The sequence below is a fragment of the Cervus canadensis genome, chromosome 6, assembly GCF_019320065.1.
Source record: "Cervus canadensis isolate Bull #8, Minnesota chromosome 6, ASM1932006v1, whole genome shotgun sequence".
Taxonomy (NCBI): Eukaryota; Metazoa; Chordata; class Mammalia; order Artiodactyla; family Cervidae; genus Cervus; species Cervus canadensis.
The window spans coordinates 65,021,323-65,048,146 of NC_057391.1; the positions used below are offsets into that span (position 1 = coordinate 65,021,323).

General features: G+C 37.2%; 1 protein-coding gene across 1 annotated transcript; it reads left to right on the top strand.

Annotated features, from left to right (window-relative positions):
• Positions 1–307: 307 nt before the first annotated feature.
• NAA30 (N-alpha-acetyltransferase 30, NatC catalytic subunit) lies at positions 308–21,546 on the top strand. Its single transcript, XM_043472179.1, has 5 exons — positions 308–469; positions 741–1,506; positions 6,351–6,474; positions 8,586–8,641; positions 18,104–21,546. Exons 2-5 carry the CDS (start codon positions 742–744, stop codon positions 18,239–18,241), a joined length of 1,083 nt encoding a protein of 360 aa, XP_043328114.1. The 5' UTR covers positions 308–469; position 741; the 3' UTR covers positions 18,242–21,546.
• The last annotated feature ends 5,278 nt before the right edge of the window (positions 21,547–26,824 follow it).

The following is a 26,824-nucleotide window of genomic DNA, read 5'->3' on the forward strand; positions in this document are numbered from 1 at the left end:
GGGGGAGCAGGCCCAGAGTGGGCGGGCTTTGCGGCAGCTTCGTGGGAGCGCCTGTCTGGCCCATCCTTCTCGGGCTCCGAGCTGCAAGGTCGGAGGGCCGAGCAGCCCGCAAGGCCGAAGATAGTGGGTTAAGGGCTGGTGACTCCCAAGCCCTCTGCAACTTCCCTGCCCTACAGCCCCACCCACCAGCACGCAGCCGCCACGGGGCCGCGGGAGACACCTTCGCCCCTCCCCTTCACAGGTCACCTCCCTCCACGCCCCTTTCCCTCGGCCCGGCAGCCGGCAGGCAGGGAAGTGTCGTAAAGCCAGGCCCAGGAAACTTTACCCGGGGTAACAGCCGAGGCGCTTTACGGCGACGGCGGCTGAGTGTGAGTCTTGGCGGCGGCGGAGGCAGCCGCGGCGGCGAGGGAGGCGGCGGCGGCTGAGGAGGAAGAGGAGTGGCGGCAGTGGCGGCGGGGACCTGTGCGGGGTGAGCCGCGCGGAGGGGACGGGGAGGGGCCGCGGGTGACAGGGCTGGCGGATGGGCGCGGGCGGACGGGGACGGTGGCCGGCTGAGCAGCTGGGCGGCGCTGAAGAGACGGGGCGGGGGGTGGCGCGGAATTGGGGGGCCAGCTCTGTTAGGGACGGTTTCTGCCTTTGTTTCCCCCCCTACTCCCGCCGCCCCCTGCCCTCGGCTTCCTCTGCTCCGCGCTCGTCCGCCGGGTCTCATGGCCTCCCCTCTCGGTCTGTGTCGCCTCTAGGATGGCGGAGGTACCGCCTGGGCCTAGCAGCCTCCTCCCACCACCAGCACCTCCGGCCTCGGCGGCGGCCGAGCCCCGCTGTCCTTTCTCGGCGGGGGCCGCCCTCGCCTGCTGCAGCGAGGACGAGGAGGACGACGAGGAGCACGAAGGCGGCTGCTGCGGCGGGAGCCCGGCGGGCGGCGAGGCGGCGGCCAAGGGGCATCCGTGCCTCCGCTGCCCTCAGCCGCCGCAGGAGCAGCTGCAGCTCAACGGATTGATCAACCCCGAACTGCGGCACCTCCGGGCGGCCGCCTCCCTCAAGAGCAAGGTTTTGAGCTCGGCCGAGGCGGCCACGATCGCGGCCACCCCCGACGGGGGCCCCAGAGCGACTGCAACAAAAGGAGCCGGGGTACACTCGGGCGAGAGCCCCCCTCACTGCCTCCCCAGTAATGCAAGAACTGCGCTCCCCAGCCCGGCAGAGGCAGCGGCGGCGAGCGATCCCGCGGCGGCCCGCAATGGACTGGCGGAGGGCACGGAGCAGGAGGAGGAGGAGGAAGACGAGCAGGTGCGGCTGCTGGCTTCATCCCTGACCGCAGGCTGCAGTTTAAGGAGCCCCTCAGGCCGGGAGGTTGAGCCGGGGGAGGATCGGACGATACGTTACGTCCGATATGAATCCGAGCTACAAATGCCCGATATCATGAGACTGATCACCAAAGATCTGTCTGAACCCTACTCCATATATACCTATAGATATTTTATCCACAACTGGCCACAGCTGTGCTTCTTGGTAAGTGGATGGAATGAAAAACGGGTGAACCCGGCAGAGATCCAGGCCGTGCGGGGCAGGGAGTGTGAGGGCTGGAATGTCAATGTATGTATTCTGCATTTCATAGTATTATACATGATGTAAAGTGCGTGTATACACTCCTACGTATTTAATGAAACAGTATGAAAGGTAAGACTTCGTGATCCGGGTCAACTTGATACTGATGTAAATGCAGTAAGCTAGTATAATGCATGTTGGGGGTCTCGTATCCTGTTTACACTAGCTTATCATCATGTTTAACTGTCTTTAATTATCCTCCCTCATCCTCAAAGCACTTTGCAATCATTTAATTTGCGCATGGTTCTGTTCAGATACAGGCATTATTAATCTCTCAATTACAGCCATAATCAGGGAAGAGTGTATGCATAAACATGTTTTGGTGAACATGATTGTCGGTAAACTTGCTGTGGCCACATTGGAGAATTAAATCTTACAAGCATATTCCGTAATTACGGAGATTGTTTCCTTTTACTTCAACAGGACAATTAGCAGTTGTAGCCAGCCTGCTTTCTGGTGCAGAGTTGCAGAAGGCGATACTAACACTTCTGGTGGTTGAAAAAGACTCCCGAAACTTGAGCAAAATACCCTTTTTGGGAGTGTAGGAAACTAAGTGTGAAATTGTTACTAATCTATAATTTTTTTTTAAGAAGTTGGTCACAGGTATGTCTAAATGCTAGTACTAATGCTGGCTTGTGTGAAATATAATTGACAAATTTTTTACTTACATCTGAGTAATAAAGAATTGGCTTACCAAACAAGCTGAATATGTATATATATTTTAACTTACATAGTACTGGTAGTACCGATAGTTTCCCAATAATATTGACCAGTTTCAGTCTGTATGAAATCTTTCACCTAAATATCGACTACAGGTATGTGCTTTGTATCATGTGCTCACAGCATGTTGTTTCCATTGAATTTTATTGAAGAAAGGCAACATGCTTTTAATGAGTGTTTTATGATATGTGAAGGGAAAAGCCACTACCATTATTTATTGTTTAGAATTGACTTACTTTCACTTGTTAATTGCTTGTAAAATGCTCTGACCATACTTTAGAAATCTGTCTTTTTGATTCCGTAGCTTGGTGGTAATCTGAAAATGTAACCTCTGTAATTGTTGTAATGGTAGTTGTGCTGTTTTCTGCATTCACTTCGCTAAACTTCAGTGTAGTATGTTTGTTTAAGCTGGGAGCTATTTTATATTCTACAAAGCTACTTGTACAGGATTCTAACTGTTGCATCAAAGTAGAAGTTCTAAGGCATGTCTGTGTCAATGAATATGGGAAAATGGTTTTCATAACATTATAAATGTCATTATCAAATCCCATTATAAGTGCTAAAGATTGTAGATTGATTGTAAGTAACTCACAAAAGCATACAGTTTAGTTACACTTTAAATTGAAATGGTGTGTGTGTGTATTTTTGTTAATTCCAGAAGATAGTTGTGTATGTGTGATAGTCAACTTTTGAGTTCTGGTATTACCTCAACTTGTCTGCCATTTTAGACTGATAAACTGAATGTTAGTAAACTTTAGTTTGATTATACATACACTCCTCCCAGTTCACCAGCTAATTGAACTTTAACCCTTAATAGCTAATTTGTTTAACATTAAATTCTGACTATGTAGAAATAGTGATATACACAGTAGTTGACCTGTAAGATTTACTAATGCAAGTGTGAAACTGGAGTATTGAACATAAAACAATGATTAAACAGTCAGACCATTTGGAACTGGGGCCTTTATATTGGAATTAAAAAATTTTTAATTTCTCATGAGAACTAACTTAAAACAAGTATAAATGTATGTTTATTTCAAGTCATACCATTTAAAAACTATAAAGGATCCCAGATATAATCTAAGTTCAGCCTCTTTTTTTTTTTTTTTTAATGAAAAAAATGAAAGACCAGAGAGACTTGAAATGTTCAAGTCTCCAGATATTTTGTGTCCAGAGATATAAAGCTGGAACCCAGGTCTCCTGGCCTCTCATAATGAAAACAGCTAAGAACTTGAGAAATGACATACTCTTTTGACTAATTCAGCCAAGATCCTGTGTCCCAAGTTATGCTTCGCCAAGGAATAGTTGTCCTTGCGAACATCAAGTTCAAGAGACTAGAAGTCTCCAGAATATTCCTGGTTTCCTTAAGTAACCTGCAGTGGATCAAATGGAGTATGTAAGGTTGTTCCTTAGAAAATCACCAATCCTTGACCATATTTGACTAACAAAAATGATGGTTTTTAATGAGTTTCCTAATAATTATAATGTGAAAGTATGGTACTGTACAAATAGGAGGCACTATCATTTTCTCTTTTCTTAGCTAATTTACCTCTCTTTTGAGTTCATGGTATTTTCAGTTGTTGGTGCCTTTTTGAACTTCTTACCAGCGGTATTCTGTAGTACTTCTGTTATTTGTTCTAAATTTAAGTTTCCAGCTTCTTCTATTTTGCTGTTTGTGGTATTCTGGAATTTGGGAATCTATTTCACACAACTTATGTTTTTCAAGTTCCATAGATTGATAAGCATTTGACGTTTTAGAGTTAAATTTTAATCTTGCCTGGAATTTTTCAGTTCTCATCCTTGAAAAAAATGAACACATTTTAATAGCAAGAGTTCCAAATGTAGATACAAAGCTTTTTTCCTGGAAAAATTGACATGCAGTTTATTGATTTTTGTGTGTATATTCATCAACAGTTTGTCAGGAGAAAATACAGCATTAACCTTCCTCAGTACCAACATCTTATTAGTAACTATGTATCATATATTGGACTTTTATTTTTAAATGATGTTTACAGTTTGATTTTTTTTTCCTTCAGATTCTTGATTCTTAAGAAATCAACCTAGCCCAAGAGTGAACTCATATGATACTTTGCTAATTACTTTCTTGGTCAGAGGACAAAGAAGATTTGTTTGAAATGGCTATCCAGTTTGAAAGTATTGTCTAGTTGTGTGCTAGTGGTTTTAATTTTTCCTCTTTTGAATGGTTTATTAACTGTGAAATCTAAGTGTCCTACAATTTTGTATCATAGATTTGTGTAGATTTCCATTTCCCCTAGCTTATGAGGTCAGGCCAAATTTTCTTTAATGTACCATCTCATCTCTGACATATACAGACAGACACCACACACACATATATTTGAAGTAAGTTTTATCCAAGTCAGAAAATGCTGTTCAAACAGGCAACTTTTGTATATATTTCAGTATTTAGTACAGAAAAAAATTTTATTTTCCAAAAGAATTTTGAAAGAGCCAAATTGATTTATCATGAATAAAAATAGCAATAACAATTTTAGAGGTTTACTGGCCCCAAGTAATTTTGCATTGTGTTGATAAAACAGAAATGAATTAATGTGAATTGTTGAATTTAATATTCTTTCAAAGTAAATCAGCTGCAATTAAAATAAATCAACTACTTCAATTAAATAAATAAAATTGATATCCCTTCAAAAGAATTTTTCTGACCTAGTTTAGGCTTGCGTGAAATGGATTAGAATTATCTTGCCTAAAGATTTCTCCGCAGTTGGAAAAAAGGCTTTTTAATCAATTTACAGAATGATGAACTAAAAACAAGTCATAACAAATTCAAGATAAAAGAAGTATTAAGTATATGTTGGGCTTTGCTTATTGATTTTTTTTTAACCCATTCCTGGTTTTTGTTGTTGAAATCATTTCTGAAAAATTAATTTTATTTAGAGATGATTTGAAACTTTCATTTTTTATTAAAACGAGGGCTCTTTATATAAGCACGGTATTTCTATCTGACATATTAAACAATTGGATCTGTTGCCCTTTTACATTTACCAAAATATAGTATTTAACTGGAACTTCTTGTCAGGGATGGAATGCTGGAAAAGCATATTTTCATTGGTGATACTGGCACTTTTAGTGAGAATGGAGGCTGATTAGCTTTTATTTAATATATAATCTCTGTCTGGAAGACTGTACATTTTTATTGAAATAGGAAGCTCTGTAAAAATTAAGCTTTTACTTTAATATGAAACTTTTGAGTTTCAGATATTCTATGAGCTTTACGGTAATGACTCACACTGTCAGGAGATCCTAAAAATGAGACCATCATATATCTAGTTTTTATAGTCCCTCAATAACAAAACTGCTGAGTAGGATCTAGGGAATACCTTAAAAAGAATCCTTTTTCTGAAAATCTTTTAGGTTTTTTATTTTCCTAATCAAAATCTAACTCTTCTATTCAGGTATGAATGTCTTCTATCTGTCCTTTGCTAAAACTTCATCATGATTAAATATAAATTTGTTGTATAAATTTGTTGATAAGTTTCACACTATAATATCTAATGAAAAGACTTTTTCTTAAAAAAATTATTTTCAGGTCTCCTCTTTCTCAAATCTTAAACATATAGGTCTTTATTGCAACTGATTATAAGTGCCTCTTATAAAGTACTTGAATGTTTATCATGTGGAAATTTATATTCACCCTATATAATGATAGGCTTTAATAATGAGTGTAAGAAATTCATGTTGTAAAGAATGTAGAAAGATTTTGAAACTAGAACATTTGAAGGAGTTCTGGGATTTAGATTTCTCCCATCCAAGTACTAACCAGGCCCGACCCTGCTTAGCTTCCGAGATCAGACGAGATCGGGCGCGTTCAGGGTGGTATGGCCGTAGACTGGGATTTAGATTTCTGAAATTTATGTGGTTGCTGTCGCTAAAATTCTCATTATTTCTTCCTCCTCCAAAAACACTGACCAGTGGTTGGTTGCTCTTTTCCTGGGTAATTGTGCAGTACTTAATGGCAATGTATTCTTTGTAACTGTTTGTTTATTTTTAAGGCCATGGTAGGGGAGGAGTGTGTAGGTGCCATCGTTTGCAAGTTGGATATGCACAAAAAGATGTTCCGCAGAGGTTATATAGCCATGTTAGCCGTGGATTCCAAATACAGGAGAAATGGCATTGGTAAGAAAAATATTATGTCAAAAAAAGAATGCCTAAATTATTTTCATTTTTTTAAGAAGCAGACGACTTAAATGTAAATAGTATGTAGAAATGAGCATGAAGCTGAGAGAAGACTATTGATTGCTTTTGTTTCAAAATATTTTCAAAATGTTTTTAAAATGAATTGTTTCCTTTATTACTGTTTAATTATTTGAGAGATTATCTTTCTAACAATTACTAGGTGATCAGTTTTCACCTCCAAACATTTTTTTGGTCACATTCAAACTGTATTGTATTGAGTTCTACAGTTATTAATAGCATTATTAGGGTGCTTGATAACAGTGCTCAAGTCTGTACTTGGGTTATGGGTTCAACGGTCTTCAATCAAGGCAACATTATGGAGAAATTACCATTATTTCGTACTAATCACCAAACATTATATTAGCAATTCGGGGAGGTCCAGAAGAAAGCAGAATTGTTTGTTACTGATATTCCCAAACTTCCTGGGCTACCTTTCCTGGTATTTTCAGTTAATCTTATACTCATGGTTTATAATGGTCATTAGAATCATCTGGGTGGTTTACAAACAAATGCTTAGGCCCCTCCCCTTAAGAATCTTGTTTGTCCTGTTAGAAGTAGGGCTGAAATTTCCCCAGATGTCTATGTTGTCAGCCACTTAAGAACCACTGTCCTAGAGTCTCGGACCTACTGACTTTGTTCAAAAATGTAGGAGCAGGTAGACAAGCTCTTGTCTTAACATGGCAAATTCTGAAATGTTCTGAAGCTAAGTAAGCATTCATGAAATAAGATTTGATGCCTGTGCGTGCATGCTAAGTTGCCTCAGTAATTTCAACTCTTTGCAACCCCATGGACTGTAGCCTGCCAGGCTCCTCTGTCCATGGCATTCTCCAGACAAGAATACTGGAGTGGGTTGCCATTCCCTTATCCATGAGATCTTCCCCACCCAGGAATTGAACCCAGATCTCCTGCATTGCAGGCAGATTCTTTACCACTGAACCACCAGTATGTAATTACTAGTACCTTTTTCACTGACAGTTTTGTTTTTTTAAGCTACTTGTGAGTGAAAGTGAAGTCGCTCAGTCGTGTCTGACTCTTTGCGACCCTGTGGATTGTAGCCCACCAGGCTCCTCCGTCCATGGGATTCTCCAGGCAAGGATACTGGAGTGGGTTGCCTTTTCCTTCTCCAGGGATCTTCCCTACCCAGGGATTGAACCCAGGTCTCCCACATTGCAGGCAGACACTTTAACCTCTGAGCCACTATATGAGTGGCTCTGTTCAATTTAAGACTGGTTTGCACAGTCTGAGATGTCATTATGATTAGGTTTACTTAATACATAATAGGTTTAACCAACTTTTCTTACAGTGTTACAGTTTGCCACTAAGATTTTTAATGAATTGGACTTATTGTATAAGCCAAGTTTGCATCTTTGATGTATTAACAAGAGCTGATAAGGATTCATGGCAAATGATAGGCAAATTGTCTGGCTACTTCAGAGGGCAGAAACCAGTGCCTTGAGGATTGCATCTTGGCCCTTGAACATGTTTTGTATGGCCCATGTAATGGGTGCTTGCTTGTGTACATGATTTGAAAATTTAAGGGAGTTCCTATAAAATTTGGATTCCTTCTCTTAAAATTAGATCTGGCATTTGTTTTCCTTTTAATGTACTAAGTATATCTGCTCTAAACTAGAATATAGACACAGCACTGAAACCATCTGGTGTGCCCAGGCATACTATAGTGCCCAAACTATAAGGTTTGTAGGAACTAACCCAGTATCTTGGGCCCACTTTGGGTCACAGCAGTTCTTGTATGGTCTTTGGCAAGATTGGTTTAGAGGTCACGCAGTGAGTTCTTGCCAGCTGAAGGAGTTCCTGGGTTGTTCTGGCCGTATCTTGCCTTTTTCTTGGAATAAAATAGCATTTACCTCTGAGAAAAGGATATATATCAGGAGATAGGTCTTTCAAAAGGAAACTTATTGCTATGCATAGTTTCTGTTGGGCCTCTCAGAATTATAAATATTATAATATATAATGTAAATCATAAATAATTTAGGTATCTGTAAGAAACTAATTACATTTTTACTTCATTAATACTCAGCTCTGTATTCTAGGTACTAACTTGGTTAAGAAAGCTATATATGCTATGGTTGAAGGAGACTGTGATGAGGTAAGTCTTCCTAAATGTTTAAGACCTTTTGTCCTGGGCTATATTCTACTGGGTATTTATATAACTATCCCAAGTAAATCATACTGTAATTTCATTGCAGACTATTATTATATAAATATAACTTGTGCTGAAAATTATATTCCATTTAAAAAACACATGAACTTTGATCTATAACAAATTTTAAGATGATAATAGGAGCTAAAATTTAAAGTCAAAATATAAAGGTAAAATTTTAGATATTTTCAATAAATAATTGGTATTCAGAACTCCAATTTGTTATCAGTCAAATCATTTAAGGTAGTTCTTATTATAAACCTTACTGTAATGTACTTGCATATTGGCCTTGGTTTCTCTCTAAATAATAATTTTTTTTTTCCCCTGTGGGTCAGCGATCAGCCAATATGAAAAACATTTCACATTTGAAAAAGCTTTCAGCATTAAATAATAAGGCTGGAGGGGGGAAGACAACCACTTTTTAAATGCAGAACTACCTGTATATTAACATAAAAGCATCTTTTCTCTTCAACTTGTCTGTAAAGCCTTATGTCAGGTAGTTTCTTTGTATGCTGCAGCACTGCGCTTTACATATGGTAGGTTCTCAATAAATAATGGCAATGGTTGGGAATATTAAGATTTACTATTACATAATGTGGAAGGAAATAAGTATAAACTAGGGATGTATGGTTATCTTTAATATAATAGTGGTGACTAAGAAGTACCAGAGTTGTATTGTGCTAGTAATTTTGTGAGTAGTACTTCTAACACTTGTCTTTTTTATTGGAGGGCAAATGTGCCTTGGAGAGTTCTCAAAGTACTTGAAGTTAGGTAATTTTTTTTCTCAGACTGATGCCATTAAGTAACTTATTTTGGTTACTTTTTTTTTCAAGTGGGTTTTTTTGGTACAGAATTTATACACAAAGCATTAACCTTTATATATGTGTGTGTGTTTGGGATGCAAAGTCCCCTTTCCCCCCCATCTCTTCAACTCTTCATCGTTCTACTTGGAGCTACTATTCATCTTGCAATTTGCATCTTCCCGTTTTCTAAGCACACTTGAAATATTCACACTTTTTTTTATGCAAATGAAGTCACAAGTTATTACTCTGTAATAACTACTTTTTCCACTTAACAGTATCTCACGAACAGGATTCCGTGTCAGTACAGATGGACTGCAGAGTTACTATTCTCACACTGCTTGTCCACTTCTGTAGTTTGTAGCCTGACAGATCCCATTAGATGGTGGTTGTATCAGAAGGCCTACAAACATTGGACAGCACAGGGAAGTCATCCTGGGATTTACAGATATTTAATTATTTTACCCCAAATAAGAAAATTCACACATGATGAAGGATCTCATATTCACAGCTTTTAATCACAAAAAGTAATAGGTGCCATAACCCTGATTATTTACATCACTGGTAACTAAAATGTGAGTATAAAATTAAGTATAAATTTTTTCATGAATGTAGGTCTAATATGGACTATAGCTATGTTGGCTTAGATGGTTCATCAAGAAGAGAAGTTGGGCTTCACAAAAGCTGTTCAACAGTTTGTATAAATCTTTGGGATGAAAAGACCATGTTTTGCTCCTTTACTGAGTAATGTGGTTCCCAGTGAACAGAGATGTTATAAGGAGGGAGTATTATGTTCCTTATGAATAGCTGTTTCTGATTTATCCTAGTTCTACCTGTGAGATAGGTAGTATGCTTTATCTTAACTTATCAGATGTTTAAATAGTATTAGTTTTTCTTTGAAAGTTCTGAGGAATGATGAGATTTTGGTTATACTGTTGTAGTTTCAAGGTTAAGTCCTGAATTAGTGATACATTTTATGGTAGAACTATTCACTGTGAGCCTAGGGTTCTAACTCTGATTTATTTTTCTTACTCTTGAAGCAATGGGTTTTACTCAGTCTTAGAATGAAATGGGAATAGTTCCATGAACTTACTTCTGTTGTATGATTTTTGCATTTTAAATAGCTCTGCTTCTGGTTTAGGGTACTCTTCTATGGCTTAAAAAGATTGGTTATCTGTGTCCCATATTGTCCAGATAAAGAATTTGCTGTAGAAAGGGACAGAACTCTTGTTTACTCTTTATTAGGCTTTCCCTTCCCCTTTCATTGAGTTTTAAACCACATAAGCAGCAAACTCTTCTATCACTTTTTCCATTCTAACTTTTGATGGTAGTGTGTTTGTTGGTTCTACTTCCTTATATTACCATTTCATCCTGTTTGGTTTGGTTTTTTTCCCCTCCACTCCAGTGTAACTACTTTATATTTGCTAGACCCAGTAGTTTCTTCGTCTTCCCCTGCTTATTAAAAAACGTCTCAGTCTTTTAAAACCCAACTCAAACATCAACAACTTCTTTTAAGTTTTCCTTGATCCATTTGGACAGAATCAGTTGGCACCTTCCATGGTTTTTATGACCTCCCTTTCTGTAATACTTACTGTGCTTACGTTTACTTGTTCAGAGTCTGTCTTAGACACAGAGCAGAGATACCATTTCTTATTTACTGCTGTATTTTTAATGCTTAGTATACAGCATTTGTGATAGAGTACATGGTTCATAAATATTGGTTGAATGATTAGTCCTGTGCTTCACCATCTTATCTATACCTCTTTTGGGGGAGGGGGGAACTTTTGAATTTTGATTTGTGTAATTAGTTTTTAACTTGTCTTTCTGTCTAAGCTTTCTAGCTTTTTCTTATTTTTTTTGCACATAAAAATATATCTGCAGGGTTAACCAGTTATTAAAATACCTTTTGGTAAAAGCAATTTTATATAAAAATAGTCTTGTATATAATTCATTGTTCAGAGGAAAACTTTGAAACTATAATTTTCCAAGGATACAAGACTATAAAATAACCAACTTGTGATTTTACTTTCATTAGGTTAGGCCAGCCTTCATTTCTCTTAAAGTTAAGAAACTTAAGTGTTAAGAAACTTTGACAAATTACCAGAAAGACATTTGGGAAGGGTTTTAAATTACATTTTCTACTACATAGGTTGTGCTGCTATTTTTTTATTCTTAGAGATTTTTTAATCTATGAGCCTTTTAAGAGAAATACATTTGGAAATCTCTATGAAGCTTTATTGTACACATCCAGTCAATTTTTACTTTCCTTCTGTTTGCAGAATTTATGACCTTGAGTCATGTTGCTTTTGGCTGCCACTTGTCGTTTTAAGATAAATTCAGAATAAATTAAACTGAGGTTAGTTGAAATGTAGATCTGTACATTTCACAGTAGAAATGTAAATCATGCTTTTGCCCAAATTACAATATTACCCTTCTGGTCTGATAGATCTTTCCATTTTGCCATTCTATGACTTTCCTAACTGTTTATATCAGAATTAGACATGTTTAAACAGTCTAAGGAAAGATTTTTTTCATTTTCTGTATATTTGGAGCTGACTAAAAAGTTATAGCATCAAAAAAAAAGAAACAGGTAGATTCATTACTTCACAAACAAGAATTGCATTATGTATGTTGCTAATCTGGCTTGAATTTGGTTACTTCCTTATGTGCTCTGGCTGCCAAATGTTTAGTAGCTACTAGGACAAGCTTCTTTGGTTTGGTTTTACATTAGGGGAAATAATAAGAGTATATACAGATCATATATATGAATTTTTTTGTGTACCTAAAATAATGAACCCACATGTGGCCATTTACTTTTATGCACTTTTAAATTTTTTAGATTTATGGTATGGTTACCATCATATTAATATTCAGAACTAACTCATAAATGATGAAAATATATTGGAATCAAAATTTCTTAATGGAGTTTAGGAGTGCAGTGTGTTAGTTGACCAACATCTTATTTCCTCCTTTCCCCAGCCCCTGGCAGCCACTGTCCACACTCTCTTCTATTAAGTTTGATTGCATTAGTTTATACATATAAGCAAGCTCATGAAGTATTCACCTTTCTGTTTTGACAATTCACTTAGGGCAGTGGCTTCTAGGTTCACCCATGGGTGTCCCACTGGCACGGTTTCAGTTTTTAAGGCCAAAATGTATTCTGTGTGCGTGTGTAAGATATATGCCCTCCAGGTTCACTTGTGTGTGTGTGTGTAAGATATATGCCCTCCAGCTTCACGCCTGTGTGTGTGTGTAAGATATATGCCCTCCAGCTTCACCCGTGTGTGTGTGTGTATAAGGTATATGCCCTCCAGCTTCACTCATGTGTGTGTGTGTGTAAGATATATGCCCTCCAGCTTCACCCGTGTGTGTGTAAGATACATGCCCTCCAGGTTCACGCATGTGTGTGTGTGTGTGTGTGTAAGATATATGCCCTCTAGCTTCACCCGTGTGTGTGTGTGTATAAGATATATGCCCTCCAGCTTCACTCGTGTGTGTGTGTTTGTAAGATATATGCCCTCCAGCTTCACTCCGTGTGTGTGTGTGTAAGGCCCTTTCAAAGATATATGCCCTCCAGCTTCACCTGTGTGTGTGTGTAAGATATATGCCCTCCAGCTTCACTCGTGTGTGTGTGTGTGTGTGTGTGTAAGATATATGCCCTCCAGCTTCACCGTGTGTGTGTGTGTGTGTAAGATATATGCCCTCCAGCTTCACCCGTGTGTGTGTGTGTGTGGGTGTGTAAGATATATGCCCTCCAGCTTCACCCGTGTGTGTGTATAAGATATATGCCATCCAGCTTCACCTGTGTGTGTGTGTGTGTAAGATATATGCCCTCCAGCTTCGCCCGTGTGTGTGTGTGTAAGATATATGCCCTCCAGCTTCGCCCGTGTGTGTGTGTGTGTGTGTGTGTGTAAGATATATGCCCTCCAGCTTCACCCGTGTGTGTGTGTAAGATATATTCCTGTATGCCTTCCAGGTTCACCCATGGTTGACCCACTGGCAGGATTTCTGTTTTTAAGGCCAAAAAAGTAGTCTGTGTGTAAGATACAGCCAACTTTTTCTTTACCCATTTGTTGGATGTTTAAGTTGTTTCCTTATTTTAGAAATTGTGATAATGCCATCATGAACATGGGAACCTTTTTGAGGTCCTGATTTTACTTCCTTTGGTAATATACCCAGAAGGGTGATTGCTGAATTGTGTGATAGTTCTTTTTTAAATTTTTTGAGGAACCGGCACACTCTTTTCTATAATGACTGTAGCAGTTTACATTCCCACCAACAGTGGCTGAATTACTTAAGTAACCAATAATAAACCTGTTACATGTTAACAAAATAACATACATTTTATGGTAATGTACAAGATGACTTAAGTTTTTTGTGTTCAATAATTATATGTTCAACATTTTTAGTTTTTTCACTGGAAACATAGTTTATCTATGAGGCAGAGGCTGCCAGGTGAAAAGCAGAGTAAAATGGAATTATTTAAACTAGAAGGATTTTTGGTTGAGTAGTTTGGCCTAGTTAAAGAACTGGATATGAGAATCCTGAGTTCTAGATACATCTTCTATCAGTATAGTTGTGTGATTGTAGGAAGGTCATTTAACTTTTCATAATCTGTCTCTTTGTCTCTGCAGTGTGATGGTAAAGGGATGTGATCTAAAAGGGATGTTATGAAGAGAATAGAATTGTTTATTCAGCCCTGCCTCCAGGACTCCTAGCCAGTAGTTTTAAAAAAGTCTTTCTAAACTGTAGTGGTTTGGCTCATCCTGACGGTGGTTTGTTCCTGAGAGAATCTGTAGAACTTCACTGTAACCCTTTTTTTCTGTTCACTAGAATTCAACTTGGTCAAGTTTCTTTAACATTAAAATAACCTTTGGCTTCCTATTAAGTATTCCCATGATGCAGACTAGATAATTTTATAGGAAATTTTGCAATATAAGCCCAAATTCTGTTTTTGTGTATTTATAAAACTCGCTAATTAAGTGTTACAAAGTAGTTACTTTTTTGTGGAATTTTCTGTTGTGTCAAATAATACATGATTTCTTTGTTCATAGAATGTGAGGGTGCTGAGAGAATCTTTTCATTTTAATTAGGGTGTTAGTCCTCTCTTTAATGTTTTGTTATAAATTGGGCTTTATTTTATTAATCTGTTAGAATGCTAACAAACCTGAATTCAGCTCTTAAGTTACACCTCAAATGTGTATTTATGTAGTTAGCCTCAGCTGTTTTGAATATTTTAGATTGCTAAGTATTAATGAATATGAACTTGGATTCCCTTTATTATGTAGACCTCCCATTTGCTGCTTTGTTTTACTTTTGGAAACAATCAGAGTTACAGAAAAGTGGATACTATTAAGTTCTAGTTCACATTTTCAGTCTCGGGTCTATTTTTGTTCTACTGGTGACCTTGAGTTTCATTCCCTTATAAGTTAGAGATACATCTATTTCATAGGGTTCTTGAAGACAATCACGTTATGTCAGATGCATGTGATATGACATAATGCATGTGAAATGCTTCGTGTAGCACTTAGCCTTCAATAAATAGTATTTTTTTTAAACTGTCACTCTCCTTTTCATTTCTGTGAAATCAGTTCTGAGTTGTTGCAGTTTTATTGCTTCTCATATTAATTGTTTTGATTTAACATTTTAGCTGTAATTAGGTGCTGGCCTGAAACAGAATTATAGGGATTACTCAAGAGAATAGTTCAAAATTGGTAAATTGCATTATCCAAACAGGAGTGTTCCAAACGGAGGATGGCATACATCACTGATGGCATATATCACTGGCATACATCACTGTTAAATTATAGTATTTTAAGAGCAAAGAGTAGTTGTTGACTTCTTATTCTCACCTTAAACCAGTTTGCTTGCTATATAACTTTTATTTAAGGCCTTCTTAGGAACATCTTCCCTTGATCCTGAACTGTGAATTGCTTGTTTTTAGATCTTTTTAGAATTTGGATTTAGTGTGTGATTTGCCTTCATGAGTTTTTTTGCATAGGTAATTGCCTCAAGATAATACTTTTTCTTAAAGTACTCTGGTCATTTAAAAGCTTGACAGCAAAAAAAAAAGTAATAAAAGCTTGACAGCACATTTGTTTGTTTTGTATTTGTGTAATATATGTAATACAATGAAAAGTGCTAAGGACGTGTATAATTAACAAATGTTTAGGAGCCTTCCGTGTGTCAGGCAGTATGTTAGGTGCAGACGAGATGGCTGTGAACGAGGTACCCATGATCCCTGTCTTTGTTAAGCTCACCAGCTGGGAAAGATGTCATAGCTCATCAAACAGGACAAGCGTGCAGGTGAATGAGGAGCAGTGCAGAGTGCTGTGGGAAGTCTGAAGGGAAAGAGACATTCTACCCAGTATGGAAGTGACATGCTAAAGCCAAAAGCAAGAATAGGAGAATGGGAAGAACATTCTTCCAGACAGAGAAAACTGCTTATGTGAAAGGTCTAGGGTGGAAAAATGAATGGTGAGTTCTAAAAACTGCAAATTTAGTGTTGATCATGGTGAGGAAGGGGTGGGGACCTAGAGCACACTTGTGTGTGTGTGCTCAGTTGTGTCCGACTCTTTGCGGCCCCATGGACTGTAGCCTGCCAGGCTCCTCTGTCCCTGGAATTTTCCAGGCAAGAATACTGGAGTGGGTTGCCATTCCCTCTTCTAGAGGATCTTTCCAACCCAGGGATCACACCTGCCTCTCTTGTGTCTCATGCATTGGCAGGAGGATTCTTTACCGCTAGCACCACCTGGGAAGCCCAGTTATTAATAGCAGGATAGGTGGAGGCCATATCTTGATGGATCTTTCAGGTCTCTTTAGATTACTGTTAGATTGTGTACCCTTTCTTGAGGACAAAAGGGAGTCAATAAATGGTTTAAGCAGGGGATTAACAAGAGCATCACTCAGAATTTGAGACCTTAAAGCTAGGAGGTAATAGTTGATGGCAGCTTAGACTAAAATGTTATCAACAGGGGCAGAAAGAAGAGGATCAATTTGAGAGAGATTTAAGAGATAAAACTGAAACAGTGCTTGGAGTATTATATGCAAGGGAGTGGAGAGGAATGAGGTACAGAGATGACTCCTAGGCTTTAGGTTTGAGGCATTCATGGATGGACATCTTGTTACTGATGTGCAGAACTGTGGAGAAGTTGGTCATGAGTTTTTTGAATATGATGAGTTTTTTCTCATATCTGTTGCTTGAATTCTTGTCAGTTTTTTTTTAATAGCTTGTGATAGAACAGAAATTCATGGGCTTTGCTTGGGCCTTTGTTTAATTATACTTTGCCCTTTTTTTCCACTCTAAACACCAGTGGGTTATGACATCCCAACAGTAACTGTGGCTCACTGTGTTGATTCTCAGTGAGATAGGTTGAGAATCAATAGAAAGGCAAATAGAGCTATGTATGTAAAAGATACATAGGGAGGATGGGTTAGAGGATACTTTGGTAGAGGAATATAGAAGTAAAGTAGAAGAACATCACATAATATTCAAAAGTGTCAGGTCTTCATTGTCAGGGCCATTGGTTCAGTAGTATTTAAGAAGACCTAGATAGAAGTTAATAGCAGCAGCAGATAGAAGTTAATACTTGTATTCCTCTGTTAATATTATATTGATATCCATAATGTATGGACAGTGGTTCTCAGAATGTAGTCCTCTTACCAGCAGCATCAACATCACCTGGCAATTTTTTAAAAAATGCAGATCCTTGGGCACCACTCGAAACCTACTCAGAAACTTGAGTTGAGATGCAGTCTGTTTTAACAAATACTCCAGGTACGCTAAGTGTTGGTATCTTTGATCTAGTTTTGGCAAACTTTCTCTGCAAAGGGCCTGATAGTAAATATTTTAGGCTTTGCAGACCACAAGTCTCTGGTGCAACTGCTGATATCTGCAGTTATATTGAGAAAGCAGCCAAAAACATTGTGTAGATTGGTGGACATGGCTGTGTTTCAATAAAACTTTACAGAAACAGGCAGTAGGCACATTTGGCCTGAAAAGGTCTTTGCAGACTTTGGTCTTGACTCTAGATAAATGCGGTAATTGTCACCAGGATAAAGAATGACATATTAATGAGAATGTAGGAGTTGGAGGTCAGTTTGAATAGTTTCAAGTACTGGTTTATTTTCTTAAACCTTTGATTGTTGATTTTTTTCTTCATCTTTTTGTCACACTACTTTTCTTTACAAGAAACTAATTCATCATCATTTTAATATAAAACATATTTCTCATTGCTAAGAATTCCGAAGTGAACTTGTTAGTCGTTCAGTCATGTCTGACTCTCTGATCCCATGAACTGTAGTCCACGAGGCTTCTCTGTACATGGACATTTTACAAAAATCAATAGAAAAGATGATGTTCCCAGTTCTCCCACTTCCCTTGCCCTGAGCGATAATTAACTTTTACAGTTCTGACACTTTTTCTGGATTCTTCCTGTACATCATTAGTGTTTATGGCTTTCACCATCAGTTTTAAAACAATTAAATGTAGTTTGTTTTTCTTAAATATGTGATCATATTGTTTATAAGTGATTTGTCAAATTAGGAAATTATAAATTAGTTTCAAATATATAAAATTGTAACTTAGTTTTCTCTTTTTATTTTGAAGGTTGTTTTGGAAACAGAAATAACGAATAAGTCTGCTTTGAAACTTTATGAAAATCTTGGTTTTGTTCGAGATAAGAGGCTGTTCAGATACTATTTAAATGGAGTTGATGCACTGCGACTTAAATTGTGGCTGCGTTGAGAAACTGACATCAAGGAACACCTTTCCAACCATGCAGACTCGACCTTTGCATGCAATGCAATTTGTACAGAATTGCTTTGCAGGTGGATTTAGTGATTTCCATGCAGCTCTTATCTGTCAGTGTCTCATTTGAGTGTCGCACAATATTTGTTGCACTTTGGCATGGCGCATTTCTTCTGAATTAAAAGAGATTGTTTTAAACTTAAAGAGTTCTTTTGGTACCAACAAGATGTGCCAGTTGATAGCCAAGATTTGTTTGTTCATTTGAAAAGTCTGCTGACATTATTTACACAGTGATAATTTTATTGCAGAACCAGGATGTGGAACATGATTTTTGTTCCTTAAAAAAAGCCAATGTAGATTGTAAAAATCTCTGAATATACTAACATTTCACATGAAACCTGCCATAGTTTTTCTGAGGGGGTGGGGGAAAAACTTCAATTTTAGGTTTTATTTTTTCAATATTAAATTTTCCATTCTTGAATATTGGTACCTCAGTGATTAGTGAATTAAAAAATTGTTACGTAGGGTTGGGTGTGTCTTACAATGAGTAAAGATAACAAATTGCGTCTGCCAGTGCCTGTGTAGATAAGTATATTTGTCTTCATCTCTATAGTTTTTGAATGCATGCTGTCTTTTCCTTTTCTTTAAGGCCTTTGCAAGCAAACTTGTTTTTATTTAAATTCTAAATTTGATAATAAATTATTTCAGATTTTTATAATTTGGATACTTTTTCCAGGTGAGTGACAGAGTGGTTTACTGTAGAAGTCCCTTCTTATCTTACAAGTTAAATCTACTTGGAGTATCTTTAAGAAATGACTCAAAAGGGATGAGAAAAGTTGATGAAGCCGGGAATTGCTGGGTTTTAGATGCACTTTTTTTGAGCTTGAGGGAATTTTTGGAAAAGAATAGAAAAATTAATGTAAATTGGTATGATTTTATTTAATCAAAATTATTGCTCAGCTGTGAGGAACAGCTTTTACAAAGTAGTTGGAACTTTTTTCCCACTTGGTTTGGATTCACATTGCTTCCACTTTAAATGCTTTGCTTTTGGTTCTTGGTGTTGAAAATAAATTTCGAGGTGCACTGTATCTGTTTTAAACTGATTTTATTTTCTTTTCATTTATTTGTGCAAATTCTTGGGGGAACTTTGCTTAGTTCCCAGAAAACAAAAGGGAGACATGGAAATTTTTTTTTGGAATGAGTTCTGTGGGTTTTCTTAATAGCCATCACCATGTTCATTAGTTATATTTTGTTTCAGCCAATCTGTGCAGTGTAATAAATTTTAAAGTTGATTGCTTTCAGTTGAGTTAAGAGACCTGTGATGGATAATTTATTTGACTGGAAAACCTAGGTACCCATTTAAAAAAAAAGATTCATTCTCTGTGAAAAATGTTTTGTAGGAATCTATTGTTTTTTCATTAATTTGCATATGCTTTTCTTCTGCTCTAGAATTTGGTTTGAATTTTATTTTATGGCTATAATTACTGTATTTTTTAAAAACCCTACCTCCATTGACAGTTGGTAAAAGCCCCCTTTCAGGAAAGTTTGTTGCCTTTTTTTTAAAAGGAAAGCTGCTCCTTGCTCAGTGTAGTGTCTTGAAAGTGAACATGGTAACAAGTACTTTTAAAATAAAGATTCATAAATTTGGTGAAAATAAAATCTTCCTGTTGATGGGATCATTTATATTAATAGTTCCTTATTTTTAACAAAAAACTTTTTCTTTCCATTTTGTATTGCTCTTGAAAGTTTAATGGGCAGAATACTTGGTTACATTAAAAATATGAAGACCACACGATACTCAGCTTTCAGGGTGACCGTTTTGAGTATGTTTTTGCTCAAACTTCATTTGGACTCGAGCACTTAGAGGAATATCAATTATAATGATGCTTCTGTCATTCTTGATATGAAGGGAATTGAACGAAGTATATAGTTAGTACTTTCACTGTCAAATTTTATCTTACCACCTTACGTTTGATTTGCTGGTTCATGGGTAATGAACCATTTGCTGGTTCATGGGTAATGATTGTTGATGAACATACATTTGCTTGACTCACTAATAAAGACAGTTCTAAAGTAAATACATGCTTGGTTTTTAGCTCAGCCATTAATTTTTTGGCAGGTTGTCAGTGAAACCATCACTACTGACCTTTTCACCCAGAATTGGCCAATTTTGCTGAATTGACTGGGTGTTTTAATTGGGTATTTTAAACATGAACTTAGCCATGTGACTGAAAAGTCAAATGGTGGTTGTATTGTTTAGCTGGTATATGTTGAATATCATTGTCTACCTTGTATCTTTAATTGGCTGTGCAAAAATTGTTTACTTAAGTGTACTGAAATTTTCTGTAGCTGATAACCCAGCACCAAAATTAAGTCTCGAAGTATCATCAAATGAATTTTTTATATTGGGTGTTCATCTTTCTTATATAATCGTAAAACGGTTCCATTTGAAATTGATAGAGTGAGTTCACTTGGCTAAAACTGAGCAAAATTGGTGCAACTTTCTTTTAATGGGGTGCTGCCTCTTTAAGACTGACTGTACTATCCACTGACACTGGTTTGGCAGTTGGTACTGCTGAACATTTTTATACATGCTACCGTGAAGCTATATATGTTAGTATTAAAGAAGCTAACGGGTATACTACCATTTTTGATGTGTGGGCTGATTATAATTTCCCTTACATGAGGATGAAACTGCTCTAGAGAAGTCCACAGATCATAAACCAGATAGTAGTTTCGAATCTGAAGCCAGCAAAATTAAAAAAAAAAAAGTTACTATTAAAATATTGGTTTTAGTATTTTCTGCCTCTTCCCCAAAGTACCCTCCCCATTTGCTTGACAAATCTGTGTAAAGTTTGTTTGTCACATGTTTTAACTTTACCTTGCCCTGTGTTATGGTATTGGCTGACATGTATAAGACTGGATGTGTATATTTATTATGGTGTCTAAAAATCATGAAGTTCATCACTTTCCAGGAGCATAGATAAAAGCAAATTGGTAGTGCATCAGTTACTTTTCAGTGCACCGTGACATCACTAGAATGAGTGCTATATTGTTACAGGGCTTTCAGGTTTGTAAAAACATAACCATAAATTATATGGACGTCAGATATGAGTTGAGTATCTATAAAGTATCACGTGTATCTCAAAATATTGGACTGCTGTTTGATGACTGGATATTGCTGCATAATTTTCTTCTATTGTCCCATATCCTTTTGGAGAGAGAGATTTAATGGGATTTGAAATGTGCAAGCTGTCTCAATAAGATGCAGTCAAATAAAGTATGGTTAAGTTGTGTTTGCATTTTTCTTTTAGATACAGCTGTGTGCATTTTATGTTTGAGTTGTTCTACCTACTAAGAAGTTAAAAAAAAAAAAAAAGGCAAATTATTCTGTTCCCCACTTCCTGCCTTGCATCTAAGAGTTATTGGAAGAAGTTACATACAATTGTTCTCTCTCTCACTTTGCGTTCTGACAAAGTAAATGTGAAAATAACAACATGAACTTGATTTTCCTAACAGTATTCAAAGTTAGCTCGTATACCAGCTATCAGTACAAATGAGAGCATTTTTGCATGCATTAAGCCAAAACTTACTTTTCTGTCCTTATTCTGTAGAAATTTATTTGTAAGACAGTTTTTATTTTAATTATTTTTTGTTGATAACCTACATAATGTGCCCTCACCCTCAAGACCAAAGTAAAATAGAGCAATATCTAAAGGGCTTTTGGTCTCATTCTTGTGAGAAACTTTGAATGGCAGTTACATATTCTTTTGTATTTCAAATTTTATGGATATTACTGGGAGATCTATTACAAACATGGCTAAATTATTTTCATCATGCATGTCAAATTTTCACTTTGTTCTTTTATAGTCATGTAGTGAAAATAGAATGTGAGTTCATATTTTACTTGGCCCTATATGGAACTCTTAAGTACTTCATAAGTTGTCTAAGTAAGGACAAGAAAGTTGATATCATTCTTTCACACATATAAACAGAGATCAGTAATAACCTGTAGCCTAAAGATATGATACTTTTAAACAGCTTTTTAAAAATGAGTTTGAAAAATTTCATGAGTTTTGCACAATGCACTTTTTTCAGATCAGAGCTGTCCCCATGGCACTTTTTATGATAGACGTGTTATTTGTGCTCTCCAATATGGTAGCCACTAGTCACGAAGCTACTGAGCCCCTGAAGAAAGGCTAGTATATTGAAGAACTGAATTTTTAATTAATTGGAATTTACATAGCCACATGTGATTAGTGGCTCCTGCATTAGATAGCATAGCTTTAGGTAATATTTAGATAGTAATAACTGGGGAAAGCAGTTTTTGAAAAGGATTTTTTGACTGGCTTATTGAAGAATGAAATAGAAGGATCATGATTAAAAATTGCCTCTGAGCAATGTACGCTATACAAAAGAGTAAAGCTACAGTATTTATCTTGACATTATTTCCTTAAAATAGTGTCTGTCATAGCGCCTTTCCATAGTGCTCTTGCTATGAATTAGCCCTTCTGAGAAAAGCAGCCCTTTCAGTTTTTTACCATTTGGTAGTTGGGTTGCAAAGGTGCACAGATTTAAGTGCCAAGAATTGGTTTCTGATAAGAGTGTCATATCTTTTTAGCTTTAAAACATTTTACAACATTAAGTTTAATAACGTCTCATTTTAGGTGAATTTGAGATAATTTCACCTCTACATGCGATTAGTCATTGCTTGTTTTATGAATGGTCAAACTGAAACATGGAGGTATATAATTTTTAATCCATTTTTTGAATTCTAAATTAGGTATGTTGATACAAGGGCAACTGTTTTTGTTTCTGAGAGAACCAGATTCATTTTGCTGTGTTCTCTGTTCACGGCATGTCACCCTTGACTCTAGCTGGACATCTAGTAAGTGTAATTCATCAAGAGAATAGGAGTGGAGATGGGAAATACCTGGCCCAAGGGAGTGCCAGGCTTGGTATGACATGTTAACACTGCTGGAGAAAGCTCAAGGCACATGTTCTAATGATAGTAATCAGTTATTAATCTTCATGTGAAAAAAATTTAGGAATAATAAAGATCACCAAAGTGCCAAAATCGACCTTTTACTACTTTAAAAATGTAAACAATTACAGGGGTTAAAATGTAAGGTTTTTATAATGCTAAGAAATAAGCCTATTTTTAGTTGATGATTAATTTTCATGACTACCTCTTTGCTGTATGAATATATCTCAATTTTTTAATACTTCAGTTTTCTGAGACTCTGTATGTACGTTTTTGTAAATAATTTACCATATGCTAGAGGAAAGGACCTGACTTAAATTGTATGAAGACATTTGTTACTGGATTTGTTGCATAGTAAATTGATTTGAAATTTCTTTAAAACAGCCTTTTCTGCCCCGCCCCCCCTTGATTGAGGTTTTCTTTTTTGATTTTGCTTTTGTTTTTGTTTTTTCAGTAAACATATTATTGGTGAGATTTGTGTTCCAGAAAGCGTGTATCCTCATTTGTTCTGCAAAGATTTGTATGTCTCCTGTGTTTTCCCTTCATGCGAAAGAAATTCACTCTTTTAAAAAGTCAGCAGGTTGCACTAACTGAAAAAAAATTTTTGCCCCTTAAGTAGGCATTAAGTTTTACTTCCTGAGACTTAAATATTTTCCAAAGGAAAATATATTCAATTTTTTAGTTAAAGTCATTAGTAAAAATTTGTAAAAATGTGTTTTTAGTAATTCACTAGTTCCATAGGAAATAATATTGGCAATTTTAAGGAACTGTGCTGCTTTAAAAATCCACTTTTGTTTGAAACTTTTCAAAACTGATACATAAAGTGATTGCTAAATTTCACATACATTTGTGAACTGTTCAGGGTTCAACACCCTAACATACAGGGGATAGATCACTAACATCTGTAATGCCAGATAACCTGTGATTGTACATGTTTATTGATCATTTTAAAGGAGCTGAAGCTGCTGCCTTAAAGCTAAACCTGCTGCCTTAAACTTTTTTAAATGAGCTGAAGCTGCTGCCTTAAAGCTAAACCTGCTGCCTTAAACTTTGCTACCTCCCTCCAATCGTGGCTGTAAACAGTGACTGAAGAGTCAGCTAGCCTTATACTTGATTTTATTGTGAATGCTAATAAAATTTGTAAGTCCACCAAGTATTGACTTAACTAGGAAAATGTAAATTGATTTCAACTGTGTCTTTGGCCAAGTCTACTTGATAGCTTATGATAATATGAAATGAAGTACACCAGTATGGATGTGAGCATTGTGTTTGAGTTATTGTGAGAATAATTATTTTCTTAATATTTAGAACTGATAATGAGCATTCAAGGTGTCTATTTCCATCCTGATGATACTGAGCAAATTTCTTAATCTCTCTGAACCTTTAGTGGTAACTGCTTGATAAGCTTTGCCTGAAGAATAAATGAGATGACTTACGTAAATTCACTGTAATGGCGCTAGTAGCCTGCTGTGCTATGCTTAGTCTCAGTCATGTCTGACTCTTTCCAGCCCCATGGACTGGAGCCCACCAGGCTCCCTTGTCCATGGGGATTCTTCAGGCAAGAAGGAATACTGGAGTGGGTTGCCCTTCTTACAGGGGATCTTCCTGACCTTGGGGTCAAACCCAGGTCTCACACACTGCAGGTGGATTCTTTATTTTCTGAGGCACCAGAGGAGGCCAGTACTGGAGTGGGTAGCCTATCCCTTCTCCAGGGAATTTTCCTGACCCAGAAATCAAATCGGGGTCTCCTGCATTGCCAGCAGATTCTTTACTGGCCAAGCTACCAGGGAAGCCCACTAGTAGCCTAATGCAGGGTAAATAAAATGTGATAGCTGCTATTAATATATATACTGTAGTGTATAGTAATTTTGTGTTTTGGTATTGGATTTTGTAGCACCTTTTAAGTGGTAAAGGTCATCTAAATATATTAGGTCTAATGACAGTAGCCCAAACCATAACAATTGAAGAGAAAAACTTCTTTATTGTGGAGAATATTGAAATAGACTGAAGAGTGTAATTATCTCTCCATGTACTTATCAGCTGTGCCCAATGCCCATTGCCAATCTGGTTCCATCCATTCCCCTTTCCCCTTCTCATAGTTGTTCTTTTTTTTTTTTTTTTTTTAACAAATCCTAGAGATTATATCTTATCTATAAATATTTCAGTACTTATCTCAAATAGTAAGGTCTTCTTTTTAAAAACAAAACCATAATATCATTACACATATGCAGACACAGATTGTCAACTGTATAACCAGTATTAATGCTCCAATTTCTAGGAAATTGTTTTTAGTAGTAGTATGAAATACATGAGAAATAAATATAATGACTACAGAAGAGGTTACTCTTTCAAAGAGCAAAGATTTCTGTTACAGGAACAGTTGACACCTTAGGAGACAAGTTTGGTGGTATAGAAAAATGATTAAAGGAAAGGTAATAAGTGAAAAGTAGAGGTAAGGTTGAAAATAGGTGGCTGTGTCTTGCATATCCCAAATATGTAGTGTTTTTCTATGGGCATAATAAGACACAAATGTTTATTGTGGGAAAAATGGAGTAGATAAATAACTGTGTAATTGGCAGTGGCAATAAAGCGATGACTTTTAGAAAGGGTTGGGTTTTTGAAATATAGTCAGCAAAGCATAGGAGGAAAGATCACTGGGCAAGCAGGAAAGAAAAAGTGGATGGTAACAGGCGCAGTTTGAATAGAGATTGTTGAGTAGGTGAAGACCATTTTCCTTTTTTCTCTATCAGAAGAAAACAAGATAGGGAAGGATAAGAACAATGCTATATTCTAGCACCCCAATGTTGTGTTCCAAAAGGAATTAATAGAGAAATAATTCCAGATAAATCCATCACAGTCTTTATCTGAACTTACAAAGAAACCTTAAACCACATGGCTAACTAGAGTTGCCATTAATGCATAAAATCAGGAGATGGTGAGTATGAGCTACAGACCTGTGGTTCTCATGCTAGGAGTCCAGTTTTGCACCTGACTACAGATAGAGAAGAACACTCGCACATCTTTGTGCTCACTATTCTGTCCTGATTGTGGAATGCTTACCACTATTGGGATGTGATCCCCCAGCTTGGGGTGGAGAGATCTATGATGAATGTTCTTTCTTCACTGCCAGGAAGTGAAAGAAAAAGTATTAGTTGCTCAATCGTGTCTAACTCTGCGATCCTGTGGACTGTAACCCATCAGGTTCCTCTATCTGTGGGATTCTCCAGGCAAGAATATTAGAGTGGGTTGCCACACGCTTCTCCAGGGGATCTTCCCAACCCAGGCATTGAACCTGGGTCTCCCAGCTTGCAGGCAGATTCTTTACCATCTGAGCCACCAGGGAAGCTCTTGCCGGGAAGGCAGAAGGGGAATGATACTAGCATGCAGTGAGATGGTCTTTTTACAGTTTCCAAAGCAGTTTCACTTATTTTTACTCAATCTTTAGAAAGATCTTTTGAGATGGAAAGATTACTACTCAAAAGTGCTTAACTGACACCTCTAAGGTCACAAAGCAGTGATGAGGCCTGAACCCAGGCCTGAGTCTCCTAGACCTAGTTTTCTTACCATCACACTCTGTACTTGATGAAACCTAAAGA

What these genes read in the sequence shown, in the direction of transcription:
- NAA30 (XM_043472179.1), top strand. Translation starts at nt 742, where the DNA reads ATGGCGGAGGTACCGCCTGGGCCTAGCAGCCTCCTCCCACCACCAGCA. An exon ending in GGCCACAGCTGTGCTTCTTG is followed by an intron (nt 1,507 to 6,350) that starts GTAAGTGGATGG and finishes TTTATTTTTAAG; the next exon opens with GCCATGGTAGGGGAGGAGTG. An exon ending in ATACAGGAGAAATGGCATTG is followed by an intron (nt 6,475 to 8,585) that starts GTAAGAAAAATA and finishes TCTGTATTCTAG; the next exon opens with GTACTAACTTGGTTAAGAAA.